The sequence below is a fragment of the Lytechinus variegatus genome, chromosome 2 (genome assembly GCF_018143015.1).
Source record: "Lytechinus variegatus isolate NC3 chromosome 2, Lvar_3.0, whole genome shotgun sequence".
Lineage (NCBI taxonomy): Eukaryota > Metazoa > Echinodermata > Echinoidea > Temnopleuroida > Toxopneustidae > Lytechinus > Lytechinus variegatus.
Window position 1 is genome coordinate 16,447,221 of NC_054741.1, and position 22,395 is coordinate 16,469,615.

General features: G+C 37.0%; 1 protein-coding gene across 1 annotated transcript in view; it reads right to left on the minus strand.

The window, feature by feature from the left end:
- Positions 1 to 17,921, minus strand: part of LOC121407440 (large neutral amino acids transporter small subunit 1-like) — a 53,023-nt gene extending 35,102 nt beyond the window's left edge. Inside the window, exon 1 of the mRNA XM_041598509.1 lies at positions 16,865 to 17,921. Coding sequence (XP_041454443.1) covers positions 16,865 to 17,366 — 502 coding nt within the window. The 5' untranslated portion in view covers positions 17,367 to 17,921. The remainder of the gene's footprint in view (positions 1 to 16,864) is intronic.
- Positions 17,922 to 22,395: the final 4,474 nt, after the last annotated feature.

A 22,395-nucleotide genomic window follows, 5' to 3' on the forward strand; every position in this document is an offset into this window, starting at 1 on the left:
TTTGGCATATTTTGAATAGTTGATAATATTCATTATTTAATTGCTGACAATCACATTGTCAGAGCTGCCAACCTGAACAAGAACATTTCAGTATTTTTAAACTGAAAATCAGTATTTTGGTGAGGAAATCAGTATTTTCAAAGAAATACCATAGGACAACACATAAAACTGAAACTTGAGAAATCAGTATTTTGCATGACACCATCAGTGTTCTTCTCATTTTTTCAGTACTAATTACTGAAAATCTGTACTACTTGGCAGCTCTGCATTGTGAATTTCTGGCTAGTAAGGACTATACACTGACAAACTACATGTATTTATAACCTAAAATCTAGTCTCTATACTCTAATCGAAAATGCAAATGTGCCTACAGACAAGGCTATTATCTGAAGGTGTAAGTATTATGAATCTCGTTATAGCACAACAGGTACATTGTAGGTTTAATTAACAAAGCATACTCGCTTCCTACTTATAGGTGTACAGATGGGACTAAGGAGGCAGGAGACTATATTTAATAACATCCCAAGGGGTCCTTTTGTTTGCATATTACATGTACTCCAACTAATTGATGAAGGAAAGGGGGGGGGTCATTTGTACAAAAATTCATGGCAAAAGCAAAGACATACATGTAATAGTGTTATGTAATGTTAGTCTATAAAATTTCCCTTCTTGTAGAAGCCAACACACATTATTATATACCCGATTGTTGTGTGTCCAGACAGGTTGTGTGTCCAGACAATCAATTTTAGAAAGTCATTTGGAAAAATTTACAAGCAAAGTTCTATTCAATTCGTCGCTGGTTTCGCAAACCGACGTAAGTGGCAAATTTTTTGATTTTTTTGGTTTTTGAGTTATAATCATTTTTCAACTCTATATTTAATTGTCTATCACTTCCAAAAGAAATTAGACATGGAAAGTCCTTGATGACGTAATAATGACATCATGCAAACTGACGTACGTGTTGAAAACAGCGAATAGTGGTTTCGCAAAGTGACGTACGCGGGATTAAGTACAGTGTTGTGAATGTCGTTTTATTTATTTCTGCAGACAAAACTTACAGATACCAGGGTTGGGCTCAATTACAGAGTAATTGATTACATTTTTGAGTAATTGTAATTGTAATCGAAGTTTTGAAAGAGAAATTGATCTAATTGTAATTGAAACATTGTAAGTGACTCAAATTACTCATAATAACATTCAATTACTTTACAATAAACTGACTTTTTTTCTTCAATTTAATCTGGATTCCTTCTTTCTCTTTCCTCAAAGCTAGTACTCTCTGGCATGTAACTACATCCTTTTCCGATGGTGTGGAGGAAAGAGAAGATACTGTGGGAATCAGAACACATATATTTGCAAGAAGTGAATGTCCACTTAATCTGGATTCCTTATTTCTCTTTCCTCTCATTTAGTACTCTCTGGAAATGGAATGTAACCACATTCTTTTCCAATGGTGTGGAGGAAAGAGAAGGCACCATGGGAATCACAACACATTATGTTTGCAAGAAGTGCACAAATTTTCCATTATAAATATTTGCTTTCTGGTTTGCATGTCATTTGACAAAGCAATTGAATTTACATACTTTGTATTTTCATAATAATTTTTCTTCGGCAAAATATTTCTTCTTTTTTTCAAATCCCTAATCTGGAAAGGAAAAAAAAAACTTTTGATATATTTCACACCCAAACACAAGTAGTCGCACCCTTTATAAACAGACCTCACAGAATTCGAGGCAATGGCTAGCAACCCCCCCCCCCCCCCTATTTTCGAATACTGCTGATTTGAATTATTTCAAGGCAAAATACTCAGCTGACCAGCAGAGAAAAGGTTTAAAACTTGCATTATGCATTTTAGCTTACAACAAAAGCTTACAAGCTTTTGATTTCTCAGTTTCACTTTTCGCTTCATTTGGGGTCTTCAAAGAGAATGTTTGGCAAAATCAATGCATTCTTAATTAAACATTAAACCTTTATCTTGTCTTTCTGCACTACAAACAAATTGATGTGATTCGTGACTTTATATAGAGATTAATTGAAATTGTGACTGTAATTGAATGGAATTTATTGAATTTAAATTATCAGTATTAGTTTGACTTCTGATTATTCTATATATACAATGTCATTTATACTAATGGATCAACGGACCTTATTGATGTTATGCACAGTGTGAAGAAGATTATTATGTACATACCATTTTGATCTGCTTAATTTTGCAGTTTCAAATGATTATTCTTGACGTGATCCTGATTGTAATTGTTATTGTTGGTATCGTTAATTGTTGTACATTTTTCTTGGGGAAGTCAACGTGTCTTATTATGAGTACAAATACCTGCAGATGCTCAGAAATATTGTTTGTGAAAATTTTATAATATTGCAGTATTAAATGAAATATACATGATTAAGCTTATTTATAATATTTAAATTCTAACTTATTTTGATCTAGTATTTAACTACATGCAAAGTATTAGATTCCATGAAGTGTAATGCATGTAAACATTCCATTATTGAAGAAGAGGCTGTAAAGGGAAATCTGAATAATTTGATTTTTTTTTGTACATGTGTTATAGAAATCTTCAGGTATTCGAATGGAATGTAATATTTTAAAGAAGACCTTCAGTAATTCATTATTACAGGTTATGTGCTCTGTTTTTTAATTTTAAAGCAATTGCTTAATGCCATCCGCATTAACAGATCACTTTAGCTTTTAGTAATCATAACCTTATGACCAGTCTAGGCATGAATGCAGAGCACAAACAAGCATACCTGAAATCGATGTTTGATAATCCAGCACTCATAAGAAAATGTACTAAATATCATTGCGTATTGGTTACTACTATTGATTGAAATCAAATTTCATTAAATTTATATTTAAATTTGATAAAAGTTTCACATACGAATGGAATATAGGATGGATATAAATGTAAAGTGAAACGTCAGTGAGTGCCAAGGAAGGACGGGGGGGGGGGGGGGGAAAACAGGGAGGTAGAGAATTGAAAAGTGGAGGAGGTGAGTGAAATGAAAGGGGGAAAGAAAAAAGTCAGAGGAAGACAGAAAAATGAAAAGGAGAGGAAGACTAACAAAAGAGAAAGAAAGAGAGAGAGATAGAAAGAAAAAGACAGAGGGATACACAGAAATGGAGAGGATAGGAAGACTTACAAATGAGAGAGAGAAAGAAAAGAAAGACAGAGGGATACAGAGAAATGAAGAGGAGAGGAAGACTAACAAATGAGAGAGAGATAGAGAGAGAGAGAAGAAAGAGGAAGATAGAGGGATACACAGAAATGGAGAGGAGAGGAAGACTTACAAATGAGAGAGAGAAAGAAAAGAAAGACAGAGGGATACAGAGAAATGAAGAGGAGAGGAAGACTAACAAATGAGAGAGAGATAGAGAGAGAGAGAAGAAAGAGGAAGATAGAGGGATACACAGAAATGGAGAGGAGATGAAGACTAACAAATAAGAGAGAGGGAGAGAAAAGAAAGGAATACAGTGGGATACAGAGAAATGAAGAGGAGAGGAAGACTAACAAATGAGAGAAAAGGAAAAAAAAGGGAAAGATAGAGAAATGAAAAGGAGAAGAAGACTAACAAATGAGAGAAAGGAAAGAAAAGAATGTTCAGTGAAAGATAAAGAGATGAAATGGAGAGGAAGACAGAAAAATAGGGAAAGAAAAAAAAAGAGAAATGAAGACAGACAAATGATAAAGAAAGAAAAGGCAGAGAAATAGGGCGATAAAATAAGTCAAATAACGGAGAGAAAGAACGAAAAAGACAAATGACAAGAGTAGAGGGATGGAGAGAGTCATAAAAGAGGGAGAGATGGAAAGAAAGAGAAATGAAAAGAGGGGAGAGAGGGAGAGTCGAATGAGAGAGAGCGAAAGACAGAAAATAAAAAAGGAAGAGGGTCAAATAACACGGAGGCCAATGCGCGTATATGGAGATACGTCGGTTTGCGAAACCTTTATTTAGCGTCTCGGTGCAAATTTCAAGGACGCACAGGGATGCGTCACCCATATTTCTCTGTGAGAGCCGAGTTTTTTGGTTTTGCGAAGTGACGTACCACTTTGCTGGCTTATATCTTCTTGTTTCTTATGTGTAGCAACTGAAAATTCTTATCATCAGACAGAATGAATGCCTTAGTATGCTAGCATTCTAAAATATTTACAATCTAGTACAATAATAAGTACGAATTTATTGTTTGGAAAAAAAGAAATCTTTAAATGCGTTTTTCTCGAAACTGTCTTTTCGCATCGCGCGCTGAGATACGTCGGTTTGCGAAACCAGCGACGAATTATTGGTCCCATTTTTTTTATAGAAATATAGAGAACAAAATAGAAGATGACTACAAATACTGAATTCATATTTTCAGTGTAATCCACAGACAAAAAAGATGGCTTCAAAAATAAGTGTCCGAACACCCGACCCCCATCCTACTACTGTAAGTGTGCTTACGCCAAATGAGCTACATGTACATTGAATTATTTGCAAACACTGAATTGAAATGGATGTTTTCTAATCCAGCAGGTGTTTTGCTATACTTTGTCACCCTTGAGTCACAATAAATGTCTCTAACGAAGCAATTTTCAATAAGTGCGATGATATCCAATGAAGTCGTAATTTGCATTGTTAAAGGCCAAGTCAAATCCGGGGGGGGGGGGGGTCACTGTCATTGGAGAGTAGACAGCAATTGCAAAAATCATCCTGAATAAGCCTCCAAGCATGAATTTTATTTCATGACTTTGGGCATTTAACCTACATGAACTTGTGACCCCCCCCCCCATGTGCGGAAAGACCCATTTGGCCTTTGTATGAAATTGTGACCCCCCCCCATGTGTAAAAACCAATGTGACCTTGCTACCTACATGTACATGAACTTGTGACCCCCCATGTGTTTGAAGACCCATTTTGCCTTTAACTTACATGTATGAACTTCTGCCCCACCCATGTGTGCAAAGACCCATGTGACCTTTAACCCTACATGAACTTCTGCCCCACCCATGTGTAAAAACCCATGTGACCCTTAACCTATATGAATTTGGGATCCCCCCATGTGTGTAAAAACCAATGTGGCCTTAAAGTAACCTTCATCAATTTATGACTCCCCCTCCCCTGTGTATAAAAACCCATTTAGCCTTTAACCTACCTGTATACCCCCCCCCCCTCCGATGTGTGAAAAGGTCCATATGGCACTGCCTTTAACCTACATGTAAATTGTGACCCATTAAACCCATCCGGCCTTTGACCTACATGTACATGAAGTTGGGACACCCCCCCCCCCCCCCCCATCAAGTGTGTAACTAAAAACCCTTGTGGCCTGCAACCTACATCATATCTAGGAGTTACCTCCTTGATCATATGAACCTGTGACCCTCTTGTGTATTAAAGGCCCATGTGGCCTTTGACCTATGAACTTGTTTACTCCCATTTAGGTGTAAAAATCCAAGTGGTATTTAACCTACATGTGTGAAATTGTGACCACCTTGTATGTAATAAAGATAATATATAATACGGACACTTGTAATGCACCGGTATCTTTCTTAAAATAAGATGTTCATGGACCAGTAAAGAAAGATAAAAAATGAAACCCAACTGAAAAGGGGGAAGAATTCTATTAACTTGAAATTGAGTAAAGGCCTGTTTGGCCTTTGACCTATGAACCTGTGACCCCCCATGTGGCCTTTAACCCACATCAACTTGTGCCCTTTAACATAAACTTTAAACTCTGTAGAAATATATTTATAATACACTTCAATTTTATTTATAGCTAACAAAGGCACAAATTTTATCATTTTAAACCACTTCAGTATTCAATATTGGTGAAGAAATGGGATTAAAAATTATCAACGAAGATTGTAATTAATGTGAATAGCCATCAATACCATGACCAATCAATACCATCAATACCAATTTCGACTCTGAAATAAAAGAAATCTTGCCTGTAGTAATATTACATCAGACACCAATAGAGGCAGGTGCTAAGTCACTGAAGTGATTACTTCACAAATTATGTGCTTGCGTTGATCTACTCAAGACGGGTAAAATATACCCCATACCTACAGCAAATCGTATGCGTAGGACTGAACTGAATATTGCATCATCAAAACTGCCAACGGTTGATGTTGTTTAGTGCTTTCGGATGATAAGAAGAGGAAGTAAGATTGGTTTTTGCGTGGTAATACGCGCTATTTACAGTCTCCAATTTCCTGGACTCGTCTTCCACCAGCTGCCGTGATTGGTGGCGCCTCAATACATCGACCTTGCGCGGTGCGGTACAAGTTAGTACAACCAACACAGTTGTATACGTTCATATCTACTAGCGATGGTTTTGCGGTGCATACATGCGTGGACATACTTGTAACGTAACGCGGTGTATCGCTATTTCAATCTCCTCAGCAATTTAAAAAGTAGGCCTACATTTACCTTTAAAACATACCCCCGATATGTTTAAACAAAATGATCAGACTTCAAAGACTCATTAAATCTTTTTTTTCTTTCATCGATGTTTGCAGTGCAAAACAAGAATTCAAACGATTTTCTTTGTGAACAAGGATCGCGGAACGGTGTTGAAAGTGGGAAGGGCTGAAAATGATATACAAAAAAAAATAGACGGTAATTTGCACGTTTAATGTTTTTGAACATGGCTGAAGAAAGAAGTCGTTTCCGATCATTTTTTAACTGACTCACCCTTTGTTATATCTATAACTTCGTTTCATGTTTAAAAAAAACCCACTCGCCAATACTTTCTACAGGGTGATATTCACCTTTATCTATTTCGATTTTCAAAAATTATTTCATTTCGCAAATACATCTCCTTTTCCAAGATTCCCGATATGCGCCTTATTATCTTCATTATAGACAAAATTGTCAATCTTCCGATTCACTTTTCAATTTCGTCTCTCTTGTTAAAGCTCCCCATGGGTCGGGCAGCCAATGGGAAACTTGGGAAAATATTATATTACCGACGGCTGTTTGATGAGTTCCCTCCATTACCTTAAAACGGAACGATTTAACCCAGAGAGCGGAGGTTGATTTGCCCCGTCCAATCACCGCTTCGTTTAATGAGGCTTTGGTTACCGATTTCTGACGTCATTTTGGGAGACATAAATGTATTTCGAGAGACGATGCTGGGGGTGGCAAAGAGAGATGATCAAAATATAGAAAGGGTTAAAGGAAAGAAAGGATACGCATTCAGAGAAAGACGGAAGATGGGGAGCACGGGGTTTAAAAAAAAAAGAGAGAAGATTTACGCTTGAATTCTTGCATGAATTGGGTTCAACGTCATGGAAACATACATGATATATGGGTATATATCAATATACGAACAGATTTTTTTTTTAAGTAGTAAATGTATGTATTTTTATCCGGCGAAATCCAAATTAAGACAAAATGTTAGCTATAACACGATCAAAGTTTGTCGCGATAAGTAAAAAACTTTATAACTGTCGCAATAAAACATTTTCTTGCCAGATATTCAAGAATCCTCCCCCCCACAAAAAAAAAATAAATAAATAAATAAATAAATAAAAAATGTCAATTTCGTGAAATGATCACAATGACAAAGACGGTCAATTAAGCATGAATGACGTCATCATACTTAACCATCGGGAACGTCATTGAAAGAGAGAGAGAGAGCGGGGGGGGGGGTGAGCAGAGAAAACTCTTTTTTAAGCACAACATCATATGCAATGTGATCGTGGGTGAGATAGCGGGCAAAATAAATCAATACTTTGATGAATATTGCAGTGGACTTGATCGACTTGGGATGATAATTTGGGGGTTCGGGTTTGACATTTTCGGCACCTCTATATCGGGGTTTCTCAAGCTTCATTGCCTGGCGGCGAGAAAAAAAATCACTAAACGGAACTATATCATGAAGACATCAGCAGCTCGCCATTGAAACAATTTCAGGTTTGACGAACAGAGTGAATTCAAATGCTTTTGAAATATAGATACCATTAATGTAATAATCAACTATTCATTAAAGATAAATATGAAGTAAATTTTACATGAATGTAAACATTTGAGAGGCTTATGAATGATAAAACGGGAAACGTTCATTAAAAACAAAACAAAATGGATGATATCGGTACAAGTAACTCTTTTTAAATGTAAATTTTGGGTGACGGTTTCTTTAAGTTTTTCTTTTTCAAAAATAGATGTTTATCATGGGATTTGCAATGAACGATACCCATGGGCGACATTCGTTGTGAAGTTCATTAGCGATGGATAAACAGTTAATGAGTTATTCCGCTCCTGTCCACTGGCTAGCTTTGTTTACAACTAATCACGAAACTCAATCATCAATGAAGCCATTAATACGAAGGGGCTTCAAATGCTTTCGCCAAATCTTTCCAGTTCGTACAAAGCATACACTGTACTGCCTCTCATAAAAATTGCACTATAAAAATTTTGCACTGGCAAACCTATGATGAGAAACCCAAGCACACACGACATAAACAAAAATTAAAGTCACTTAAAAATTCAACTTTTTCATTTCGGGGGGGGGGGGGGGCAAAGCAGAGGCTCTGCATGTACATTATGTAAAGCGCCACAGGATACTAAGACCATGGTTCTTTTCCTGTACACCCCCCCCCCCCCACTCCTAGAATCGCCATGCCCACTAGCGCCAACGACAATCGATTCAAACAGTTATTTTTTCCAAAATCAATTTAAATTTGTCAGGAAATGTTATCGAATAAAACAAAATCAGAGAGAAAACAAATGGATGTATTTCATTCGAATCACTTTTACCATTGCTTGCTCACTGATGACCTCCCCTTCACAAAAATCGATTTCTGTTAATTTATTTCCTGATAAGCATTGTCCTCCGATTTCGCAGATATCAATGATAATCAGAATGAATCGAGGTAATCGTTTCGGCGGGTAATTTCAAGCCACATGATTACATCATGGATCCTATAGCTGCAAAATAAAAGCCACCTGATGCTGTTTCGGACCTTCCCAATCTCGATTTTAATTGATATTTTATAACACCCGATATAACTATGTCCATCTAGAGTTGAACCCGCTATCAACCGACACACAACGAAAGAACTCTGTTAATTATCACCCCTGCATCATGGCGGATGATCATCAAATGTCTCGTTTGTGACGTCACACCGTGTTCTATTAATCGATCGATGGTGAGAAGGGGGGGGGTGAGCTCTTGGGTTAACGACACAGATATCCTGAAACAGTCTCACAGCGTTTCCTTCCACATAATTTCGCCATGTTGATAAACATGTTATCCTACACTGAAAATCGAATCGGTTCGATGGATGAATAAAAATCTGATACCATCATTGGTATACTGTGTTAGGTGGAATCACGAACGTTGTTCAAGAGCGCTGACATTTGGGCCTCCAGTTTAGGTAGTATATTATACTTTTAGAATAAAACCGGAATAATGAAGACCAAAATTCCCCCAATAGTTAAGACATACATACATTATTTTCTGAACGCCGTATAAACAAAGTATTCTCCAGGGCTCCGTGTCATAATATTAAAGACTAACGATTATATCATCATGGTAACTACCATGGCAACAAGACTCATGAGCCAACGAAGCAAGATATCTCTGATGTATATACCAGTACTTACATGTACATGTACCACAATGGCAGTTACCATAATAATCGTTCAGTCTTTCTGAAACTTGAGTTCTCTGGCGTACAGAAAAAAAAATCACGACCAAGAAAATAAAAGGAAAAAAGAGGGGGGAAAGGGAAAGAGAAACGGGTGAAAAATGTTTTGAAGATGTCCATATCTATCACAAACTTTGATTTTTGTACATGTAATAAAAAAGTCAAAATTTTTTGCACGCTAGCGTCGCTCGCAACTGTTTAAGAATAAATTTACGCTAGATCTAGCCCTCTTTATTTTTTTTATTTGCTCATTACGCCACTGCTTGAGTTGACAGAACTTTTGTACAAATACGCTCATCAAAGAGTACAAAGTTATGAAGTTCATTTCACTGCATTTACGAGGTGTGCGGAATGTTCATATTTCACTCTAGATCACATTATATACTGATGGTGAGATGAATTCGATATCAAGTCACATCGCAATCATCAATAATACGGGAATATTATATTTCTGATGTACAGCACATCTTAGCTAGACTCTATTCTAACATAACTTTCAAACTATGACTTGATACCCCTTTTTGTCCACTGTGACGATCATTTTTCAATAATTCTTCCTTTAATATCATCTTTTTCTCCGGCTTTCCTTCAATACATAAATCCATGATAAAGTGTTCAAAACGACGACGAACACGATTTCTGTTGCACTTTTTAAAACGACAAAACTATCCTCTTTTTAACCCTCGATCTCCTCCCCTCAAGGCAAGCCCCTCCCCACCCCACCTCTCTCTCTACCCCCTCCCTCCTTTCCTACCCTCACTTTCTCCCTTCACATTCTACTGAATGGAAATCTCTCAAGTTGAAATCAGCCACTCGGATTCCTCTTTTTAATAAAGAACCTAGTGTGATATTTGATGGATCTGGTTGTGTAATCAAGCTGATCAAACAAATCATAAATAATACATTTTGTATGTCAACAGCAACGATAGCTTTCTGTCTGCCAGTCAGAATGACATTAAACAATCGTGTTTTTATTACTATTATTATTATCATAATCGGTGAAATAAAAATCTAGACACCCCATGGACTGAAGTCGTTGAATACATTAAAGTATTGATTAATTTGATTTACGTGCTCCATGTAGCTCTTTTGTCAACTGTGTCGTTCTTGTGAAAGAACTGTTTGGAAACATAATATCGCGTCATGATACACAAAGAACGTGCTTTGCAAAATAAAATGTACAATATATTTATGAAAAATAATTTCACATTCCGTAACTATAAAAGGAAAATTTGTGAGTGGGTGGTGTCACCTAAATTCCCCTTTTCCGTTTTGCTCAAGATTTACACATTACAGTGTTAGGTAAAAAAAAAACCTTTGTAAGTTCTGTCAGAGTTCTTTCCTTTTTACAACCCAATTTGATGAAATTTTTAGCCTGTTTGGGTTTTCTTTTATCAATCTGAATTCAAATGAACTTTTATTGGAGCGGTTTTGGCCTTGAAGTTTTTATCAAACTTGAATCTTTAATTTGAGAATATTTTAGGTACTAAATATGCAAATAAACAAAGATTTGCAATAGATCGTTAAAGGATAACGGCATTGGTCATTATAAGTCGTAATAATAAATAGTATTAATCATTTACGAAGCCTGATTGCGTTGTCCCGAGCGCGTGCATCATTAACATATTTTGTCTGCATGACAAGTTGTCGGATCTGACAATTTTCCTTGATTTGATTGGCTGAAAATCCTTGTTACTATGGTAACTGTTGGATAAAACGGGCTTTCTTGCAACACAGTACATGTCTGACAATTCATTTCATGAAACCTTCCCAAGGAGTAATCTGACCTCAAAGTGCATCATTCCATCATGTTCATAATTGAATGAATCAAATATGATTTCTTCTCGTTTGCTCAAATCCTTAAAACATAATGATGCAGTATTCTACTGTATGTCTGTGAAATAATATTCCCTGCAGAGGGTCAAAGGTTATCAGTAATCAAATCAAATTATTTTCTTTTACGTCGTTCGAAAATACATTTAAGAGGGTAATGTTAACGTTCACCATACATTTGAGATTCCTTGTGTCCTTTCTACCGATCAGTACACCCCCCCCCCCTTTTTTGTTGGTCATTTTGTGCATTCTAAAAATCCACACCCAGAAATGTGTTGCTGGAATATATAGATTGTAAAATAATGCGTCTTCTATCCTGCTACAATTGAAATTCTCTTTCTACTTGTCAAGACAGATAACAGTACAGAAACTTTCTACAATACATCGGGGGGGGGGGGATAATGGAATATTTCACCTGTGAACAGAGTCAGACGGCACCCAAATTCGTGCCATTACTATGAAATTGCTAACTAAATAATAAAGCAATGAAACATTATGAAACATGCCGAGTACAAAATGAACAAAGTAATTGGGACAATTTTTCCGGTGAAATGTTAATTTCTTCAGTGTCAAAGAAGGGATAATACGCAGTATGCATGCAAGCGAAGACGCAAACTTAGACTACTTTTTATGAATTATGTATCCCAATATACTGTAAGGATTTTGATTGAGATTTGGTTAATCATATAGGTCTACTCTCATGTTGTACATGTAGGTTGGGGTTATACATTTCTTAAGTTTTAAATATTTTTTTTTTTGGGGGGGGCACTCGTCTTGTGTGCATGTGCGCATGTCAAAACGCACGTCGACGATCCAGTCTCGATGGATAAGGACCACCGGATAAGTTAAAATATGTTCGATATTTGGTATCCGTTTGCATTCTTTTTGAGATGTGCGAACGAAATCGTGCACCCAACTTGTTGGGAACATCAACACGTCCAGTTTTGTTGTATATAGGCCATGGTCATGAACAAAGTAAAACCAATTCAAGCCAGCCCAATCAAAATGAATGGCCACTGTACACACTCATTAATTTATAGTGCAACAGCGGGGGGGGGGGGTTAAAAATTTCATTACACTTCACACTTCCAAACTAATCTGATATTGGGCGAGGTGAGAGTACATATCCATGTGTATTCCCACGAGTAAGATGTTTATGCAAGGAGACATTAACTTCCATTTTATTCATTTATATTTTAATATGGAGGCCCTACGTCCTTAATTTCACTTTCAGACAAACGTCAAATAATTTTGAGAAAAACAGTCGCATGTACATGACCCACTGATGACATGTGAGTGAAACGCACGGCACGGCAGGACAGCATTCTGTTTCAAAATATTTTCATAATTATTGAAAACACAAGGTCAAGGTGGTGGCTTCAGTTCTATTGTGTCATCGGATGCCCCCGGAGAAAGCCTGGGAAATTTTCGTTCCCGAGAGCAGGAAACAAAGTCATCGCAATAGCACGATCTTTGGACCCACCTCCTCCTCCTTCTCTTCATCTTCTTCCCATCCCCCTCCTCCTCTTGCCCTTCATCCCCCTTCCTTCTCCTCACCCTCTTCTTTTCTTTTCTTTCTTCCTATAATCTTACGTTTCTTCTTCCTCTTGCCCTCTTTTCTTATTTTGTTCGTTTCCTCCCATTTTTCACCCTCCATCCGCCCCACATGCATGGGGAAGGTGCATATATGTGAATTGCAACTGATGTTGCCATTCCAGCTGGAATTGTAGTGAGTATGGCCGTTTGACCATGGTTTGATTAATCACGAAAAACAATGCCTTAAATGATGGAGTATTCTGCAAAACATTGTTAAATTCTATCTAGACACAAAGCATGAAAGAAACAGGTATGGAAAGAAATACAAATTTCTCGAAGGTTGGCAATATACATGTACATGTAATAGAGGGTTTGGATGTGCAGAGATGTGGTTTGGCGCAGTGAGAGTGATGTTTTCAAACATTCATCTGTGATTCCATAAACATCTGGCCACGGACCAAGGTTCTGGTCATGTAAGGTGATAAGTTCACTGTACTTTCAGAGTGGCACGGCAACACAAATTTGTCGACAAAAACAATATTGAGCAGCAGCATCCCTATTCCCTTGCAGGGCAACACAAGACATGTCGACAAAAAATATTGAGCAGCATTCTTGTCTTGTCCTGCTTTATAATAATAATCGTATACATTTTTGCTCTAGAATTTACAGCAGGGGGTACATGTATATTGGTAGCCATGTAGGCCTATACCCCCAAATATTGCCAAAATGTACATGTATACTGTTTAGGCATGGAGGTAGAAAGGCCTACATGTATACGTTAAACAATTTTACATAAATGTTATACTCATGAAACCTAACTAATACATGTTCATGTTCACTCTTCATCCATATTTTACTAATTTTTTGTGTTAAATATCAAAATAGGAAATTAGGGGCGTCACTGACCTGCAATTGGCATCCCCCCTCTCTCCCCCTCCCTCTCTCATTCTATATGTATTTCATCGTGAAGGAAACCGTAACGGTGACACGACATTTGCTCCGGCGACAATTTCTCCGGCGTAATTTCGTCTAAGATAGGGTTAGGGTTGCAATGGGGTTTCATGTTAGGTTGAGGGTTGGGTTTAGGACAGGCCGATAGTGTAGGCCTATAATAAATCTTGGCCGTTGGTCATCCTATTCATTAGCGTGGAATTTACAGCGGAGCAATTGTCGCCGGAGCAAATGTAAATGACGGAACCAGTGCTCAGTCTTAATCATATTATCTCATTTTGGCAGCCCTTCAAAAATGACAATCAAACGTAGCTCTGCATGACATCCCATTTAACAAAGAACAAATCTTCCCGCCGTTTCATCAATAACAAAGGCTTGACAAGGCTGTACAAAACCGATCTATACTTCTGCATACTTTGGGCGATCAATTAGAATGAATAGAGAATTTGCGCAGGAGACATCCAAGCGGAAATTATCACTTGTTCACATTGCAATAGTACATTTTGTGCTGGCATCCAAAGATGGTTGCCTCTAAAAATGGATACCCACGTCAGACTTACGGTGGAGCGGGAAATAATTGGCAAGCACATGGAGGCACTCCAGGCCCTCCTGCTGCATTCAAATTTAGGTTATTCAGAGATACTGAATCCAAATGCATACATGTACATGTAAACAGTTTTATCACAAAGGAATAACATTGTAGTTCATTTCCAAAACATTGCCATACAGCCTAATATGACACTTCAAACAAACATTTATCTACTACTATACAATCAAAGAGAGATAAAATGTATTGAAAATTTGTAAAAAAAAATAATAATTTTTGTTTATAGGAGAGTGGGAGTAAATAAGGCCATGGGGAGGGGTAAGGCCGCCTGTCACTTTTTACCTACATGTAACTGCTCAAGAATGGTAAGGTCTTTTTTATCATTATCTTTACTTTGAACATTACAATGAAAAATCAATGTGCTATCAATCATTATTAATCAATTATAATTGTCATATTTCCAATTTGTACTGTCAAATAGAAAGATGCCCCCAAAATGTCAAAATTTAAGTACAAAGGTATACGGTATGAGTATGAAGAGATTGCTTGTTATATTAAGATCTACAGTTCAAACCAGTGTTTGCATTTCCCAGACGGTCAATAGAGCACAAACCAAGACATCTATATACTGCATCAGTACCCCCATAGCCCCTTCATTATTGATCTTCTTCATCCTCATCATGAGAGAGTGGGGGTCAACAAATTTCATCAATATTTATAACAATGGGGACATGAGAGCATTCTTCTCAAATAAATGAGCTTTAATGTCTCGTCTACATGAACTGTCTGGTTCCCAACACTAATATACATGTAACGAGTAAATTACATGTACAGGTAGGCTACCTATTGAATGAAGTACATTGTATAAAAATGGCATTATTGTTGTGTAAGAAAAGCTGCAATACAAGAGAGGTAAAAAACAACAAAAAGGAAAACAAAAATAAAAACAGTGTGGTTTGTATCTTGCTCCATTTAAGATGCAGGTACAATTCAATGATCATTAAAAAAAATATAGACATGCACCTGTCAGTTGTCTTTAATGACCACAGTAAGCAGAGTGCAATATGTGCAGGCATATTGTTTTTTTTCTTTTCACAACTTTGGCCTTCATGTACATGTACAGCCTACTGTCTTAATTTGCAACATTGGATAAGCTTGTAAGCTTTAAGATGGATGAATGGTGATCTTTCAGGGCTCCTTCTTTTAAGTTCAAGGGCTCTTTTGAACATTTTGGGGGCTAAATCCCCCCACCCCATGTAATTTTTCCCTGAATAAATGTATGTGTATAAAGAAATAGTCTACAGCAATTACCACTCATCTGTCTATAAATTAAAAAGGGTTTTATCTCAGTAGTTTTTTTTACTTCATGAATGAAGGTGATTAAAAATCAGACATCTCACCTGGATCCTAAATGTGGAACCTGCAATTAAACACTCGCCCCCCTCCTGTGTGCACAAAACTAAAACATACCAGTTACCATTGTGATTTTCTACATGGTCACCCCCCCCCCCTTCAGTTTTAAACCCATTTGAAGGCCCTTGTTCAAATCAATATGATTGTTTAAGAGTTATATTTATTTGCATAATTTCCTTTTATCTCTGATGAGGCTTTTTATCACACTCTAAGGAATCACTTCTAGACAAATTACAATATAGGCACTTTGTAACCCAAAGACTAGACAAAATTCTGCTGCAAGACTTATTCTCAAAAAGGAAAGTTTGAACTCATCACCCCTACATGTATCTTATCTGACCTTCATTGACTACCCATTAAATCTAGGTCCAAATACAAACTTCTTGTATTCATATATCCAATGTATTGCCCGGCTTATCTTCAAGATCTTTAAACCTCTGTTCTGGTTCAATAAAACTTCTCTCTGCTCGAAAATCACTGTCAAGACCAAATTATCTGGGGATATGGCGGAATCCCAGTCTGGTGTTTCAGAAAGCCACACCAGAACAGTGGAATTCTGTTTCACCAATTTTATTTACTCTACTTCAAAGTAGAATTAAAACACCTATTTTTAAGCTCAATCTATATTCATCCCATGATACATTATTACATGTATTTATAATGTAGATCTAGACCTCTTGGAGGATCTTTTAATCCATGTTTACCACATTTTCCACTTATTGCATACCTGATACTGCACTGGAGACCGACATAGGGTGTTGTAATTGAAATAAAATTTGATAAGGCTGTTAGACCTCTACTAAGTAATATTAGATTTAGATCTACTTTTTAAGCATCGTTACTTTAAATAATTAAAAAATACTAACCCCCCCAAAAAAAAAAACCAAGGGCATCTGGATCTAATCATTAATTTTGAACTTGTCATGCTTGTGTACCGACTTACTTATGCAAATAGCTGCCAGAATTTTGATGGGAATATCAGGCGGAGGGCAATCCAGTGAGAAGAACGGCTGCAGAATATACTGACCAAATGTCATAGCAACCACTGCCTGAGCTGTTGGCCTGATGATGACGAGGGTAACCCAAAGCAGTAGGAAGGCGGGCAGGGGGCCGAAGGCGGTGAGGATGTAGGCGTAGTCACCGCCGGACATGGTAATCATGGTGCCCAGCTCGCCGTAACACAGGGCACCGACCATCGAGAACACACCGCACAAGGTCCAAACAATCAGCGACATTCCAGGTGATCCGCTCAACTTCAACACAATCTGAGGGGAGATGAAAATACCGGAACCGATGATGATTCCGACGATGATCGTTACTCCATTTAACAGCGAGATCTTGGGCTTCAAAGCGACGCGGTCATCGTCGCCATCGTCGGCGGGTTTGCCATTGGCAACAGGGTTCGCTACCGCCTGCGCATCTCCTTGTCCTTTCTCGTCAGCCATCTTTTTTCCTTATCTCTTTCTCCAGCAAAATACTCAAGCAAACCGAATTCACTGTCTAATGATGTTGGAACTTGGATCAGTCTGATTTATATATGATCTTGACAGTCAGCAGGGCTAGTAACAAGTACAAATTAGACCGACACTGATGTTTTTCAAAAGTTCCACAAGTGCTAAATCGTCTAGTTCATTCATTCAAAATGTAAACAAAATATGCCGGTACCGCGGACCATGTGCTACCACTCCCAATACGCAAAGTCGAGCCACGTGAGTGAACCTCTTTCTTGAAGATGGGGCTAGCATACGGGTGTCGCAATCACTATTTTATCTTCTTGGTGTTGGATGCCTATCAATGTGGTACTCGGCAAGGGAATAATCAACACGTTGATCAAAATCCTAAGAAAAATGGTGAATTTTAAGAGAAAAACGAGGCTCGATAATCTTCGGACTCTGTCTGCTGCCTCGGCTCAAATAAAGGTATGCAGTGACTTTCTCGTGCATGCATGTATATGCGTCATCATCAATATCGCCGCGCCGGTATTGTGTACATGTACAAAGCCGAACTACGATTACTACTACGAGTAGTTTACGTACATCAACAATGTCATGTGACCCTTTGGAACTTACCATTCGCAAAGAAGGGAATTGTAATGCCAAGAATTTGACAAATTGAACATATGATTTAAATTTGGGAAAAATAATCTGTAAAACAAGCCTGGAAAACAGGTTATTTTTGCTAAGAAAATTGATCAAGAAAAGAAAATGTCTCAATGTTTAATCAATTTTATTTTTTAAGAATAAAAGTGATTACTTCGATATCCATTTCACCCTATTAATAGAATAGCGCATGATTCTTCTTGCATCATGCAAGTTCACTCCGGTTTCAGCCAAAGTTCATTTACCCACAACAGTCCATTCATAACATTATTCCCAGCTTTCTAATTGGTTAGCGTATAATGAGAAACCGCCCACACCTTTTTAAGGCGCGTATGCAAGCCAAATAAAGGTACTCGTATTTCCTCGTGTCTTTTTTTTCATGTCAACCAGTCAATGTGTCGATCATTCTTTTTTTCCCGTTTTGTATTTTTTTTCCATATCAACGGAATCGGAATATCAATGTCTCCGGCTTGCCTCGCACTCCCCTGGTTCTTCTACTACTATACTACTACTACTACTACTACTACTACTACTACTACTACTACTACTACTACTACTACTACTACTACTACTACTACTACTACTACTACTACTACTACTACTACTACTACTACTACTACTACTACTACTACTACGACTACTACTTACTACAACTACTACTACTACTACTACTACTACTACTACTACTACTTCTACTACTACTACTACTAATAACAATAATAATGATAATAATAATAAAAATAATAATAAACTTCTACTACTACTATTACTAATACTACTACTTCTACTACTACTACTACTACTACTACTACTACTAATACTGCTACTACTACTAGCTAAAGCCGGGGTAATAATAGCATGCACTTTGAATCCTCAGGCAAAAGGCGGTATATAAATACAGCTATTATTATTAGTATTATTATTATTATTGTTGTTGTTGTTATTATTATTATTATTATTATTATTATTATTATTATTATTATTATTATTATTACTACTACTACTACTTCTACTACTACTACGACTACTACTTCTACTACTATGGTAGGCGGTACCAGTGGATACTAGTGGGGCAAGTCAGGGGGCACCAGCAAAAATTTTGAGTCACTTATAGTGGGCGCGCCGAGTGCGCTTTATTTGTCACCTATGCCTTTAAACGGATATGTATCTCACTTAACAAATAATGCGAATAAAGCTGATTTTTTGTATACGTTGACCCAAGACAAGGACAGTTTAAGGACTTTTAAAAAGGAATTCATGAAGAGCATACACATCTCACCATAGCCTTCTAATACGAGCGCCAATGCAAGAGTTTTTTTTTTTTTTTTTTTTTAGAATTTCACCTAAACACGTAAAGCACTTTTTGTAGTCATTGTAATTATGAACATGATACGTATCTCATTAATCAGATATTGCAAGCGCGAGCTGAAAATTTTTGAAATTCAGACCTGATAATCTTGGCATTCAAAGGCTTGTTTGTAAGACCATATACGTATCTCACTTACCAAATGATGGGAGATATAATATAACATTATGTAAAATAATGATATGATAACATATTATATGTACAAATACATCAGGGTTTGAGAAAGCATAGTGGGAATTATTTAGCGGAGGTTGGACTGCCAATCACTATTTTTTTCGAGTCCAACCGATGATCATAATATTTGTCATTATTGTGTACAATTGTGAAACGGAAATCAATAAATAAAATAAAATCAAATCAAAACCTGCAGGCCTAGTCCTTACATTAATTGTTGAAAATATATATTAACCCATGCGTCCTATTATTCATAATTATAAATTAAAGCGCTTAAAATGTCCAGCTGCCAGGCCTTAACATCAATTTTCGGGCTCTCATTAGTTTTATTACATCAATAAATAAGATAATGAAATTTTCATGAATTCCTAATAATTGAATTGTCCCTTTTCTTAAAAGGAATAACGACATGTATTATCTCGCGCTTAAATATAGGAAGATATAGTCATAATTTTTTCATATGATGACAGTCCCAGTCCTAAAGGTAGAAATAAAAATAATGAAACATCAGCTCGCGCTTTGCGCTCGCATTATTTATTAAATGCGATCTACATCCACTTCACAATTTTCCCACACAGTGCTGTGCTTATATTGATCCATGTTCAAATCGCAATATCAAATATTTTCAGCGCGTGCTTCTTATTCACGAGATAAAAATGTCTTTAGAATGCCCAGATTCTATAAATCCGAAATTCGCAGCCTGTTCTTTATTTAAAGCATGTGCTTAGATTTATCATCCAGTTTCAGATCAATATAAAAAAAATTGGCCTGCGCTTCGCACTCGCATTAGGAAGATACCTAATTACCCATCCTTTTTATGATTTACAAAACATGAATAGAATGTCCTGTTTTAGGCCTATAACTCTCAATTTTTTCCACTCGCGCTTCGCTCTAGCATTGTTTAGTTATTTTACCTATCCTGTTCATGTAAAATTTTAGGTCGTAATGTCGAAAAAAAATCAATGTTGAAATATGTATCGTCTTCGTGGCTAACTGCAAACAATCCTTAACAAGTCCCTTCTTGATCAGACCAGAATGTTTGTTCAAAAAATAATGCTCGCGCTCGCAGTAAATATAGTTACATACACATCTTGCTCATACTATTTAAATAGGGCTTATGAGCTTATTTTTTCATGTTTTGTTTATGTAGCTAAGAAGTGACTGTCAGTTGGGACTACCCCTTCAAAGCCCCCCCCCCCCCAAAAAAAAGTCAACTTCGAGCGGCCGACCGGGGGAAATATAAAGGAAAACGCCCCCCCCCCCGGCCCTGCTATTGGCGAAAGCTGGATCCACTCCTGTACTACTCGGATCGCAGGGCCTATATAGACATCGACTAAAAATAATATCAAAGATCTTTGCAGGATTATAATTTGCTGCCCTCTCGTGGCAAAAACAGTATATGCTTTGTCCGCCGTCACATCCTCTGGATTTTTTTTTTTTTACTTAACTTCTTCTATTTCACATTTCTCATTCATATGCACCCCCTCCATGCCGCCTCCTGTGAAGGAAACTATGAACCTTTTTCTTCCTTTCTCACCTGGGTCTTCTTTTCCTTGTCTTTTCTCCCTCTGGCCCTTTTCTCATATTCTTCTACTTTTACGTTTATTCTTCTTCTACCTCCTCATTTACTTTTCCCACTCCCTTTTCTCCTTTCTTTCCTTTTCACTGTTTTCTTTTTCTAACAAAAAATAACATTCCTTTTATCCATTCGCTTACTAAACAGGGGTAAATTATGTTTTTTGTCCCTTTCCAACACTTTTTTTTCTCTCTCTCTGCCCCCCCCCCCCCCCCCATCTTGGGTACATCTTTCAAATCTAGCATTGTCCTTTCACCCGTGACGTTATGATCCTAAGGCCAGTAGCCAGGTTAGGGGGGGGGGGGGGGTCATATAGGCTCACTTCAAAAGAACCGAATTTAATGATAGGCCTCAGAATAATCGGATGATTTTTGATTAATTTACCATGTTTTTTTCATTTCATTTTATTTATTTCCATTTCCAACATTTATATATTTCTTCGTACAATAATCATAATGCAGAACAAGCAATGAAACAGCATTTTTAACTTACAAACTTTCATTTGGGTTTCCTCTTTTTTCGCTTTTTCTTCCTTGTGACTAGTCGAGGGGGAGGGCAGTTTATCAGCTCGCGCTCGCATTGTTTCATTAGATACCCAATATAATTATGATTGAAAAAGTGCTTGAATATCCAGTTTTCATGTCGCAAAATAAAAAATCAGCTCGTGCTCCACTCACATTTGTGATTTGTAACCCCTCAATAATATTATACCACCCCTATCTCCCTCACTCTAAAAATTCGAATGTTAACTCAACATTTGAAATGTTGTAGGAGTGACATTTTCCAAATGTTACATCCAACCTTGTATAAAGCTGAATCCAACATATTAAAGGTTGGGTAGAACCATTTAAAGTGGTAAATGCAACATTTAGAAAATGTTGTCACTCCTCCAACCTTTAAAATGTTTAGTTAATATTTCTTTTTTTTAGAGTGCTGTCAATCTCCGTGGGCAATTTCTGCGTGAGCCAGAAAACAAATCAATTCTGACAATAACATTCATCATTTAAATTGTTTATTTTATATCGTGCGTTTCAACATAAACAAGAAAGGTGCAAAAGAAAATTGAGAAATAATAACTTACAAAGGCTATAGATAAATGAAAGCGATCAGAGAAAAGTGCATGAATTACATAAACATCTGATTTTCTATTCGTAGGCAAGCCATTCAGTATTAACAGTGCGAAATAAATATGTACAAACAATACAGCAATAAAAATATTAAATGCGTTAAACACTCTAAAAAAATGTCAGGTGTGACTG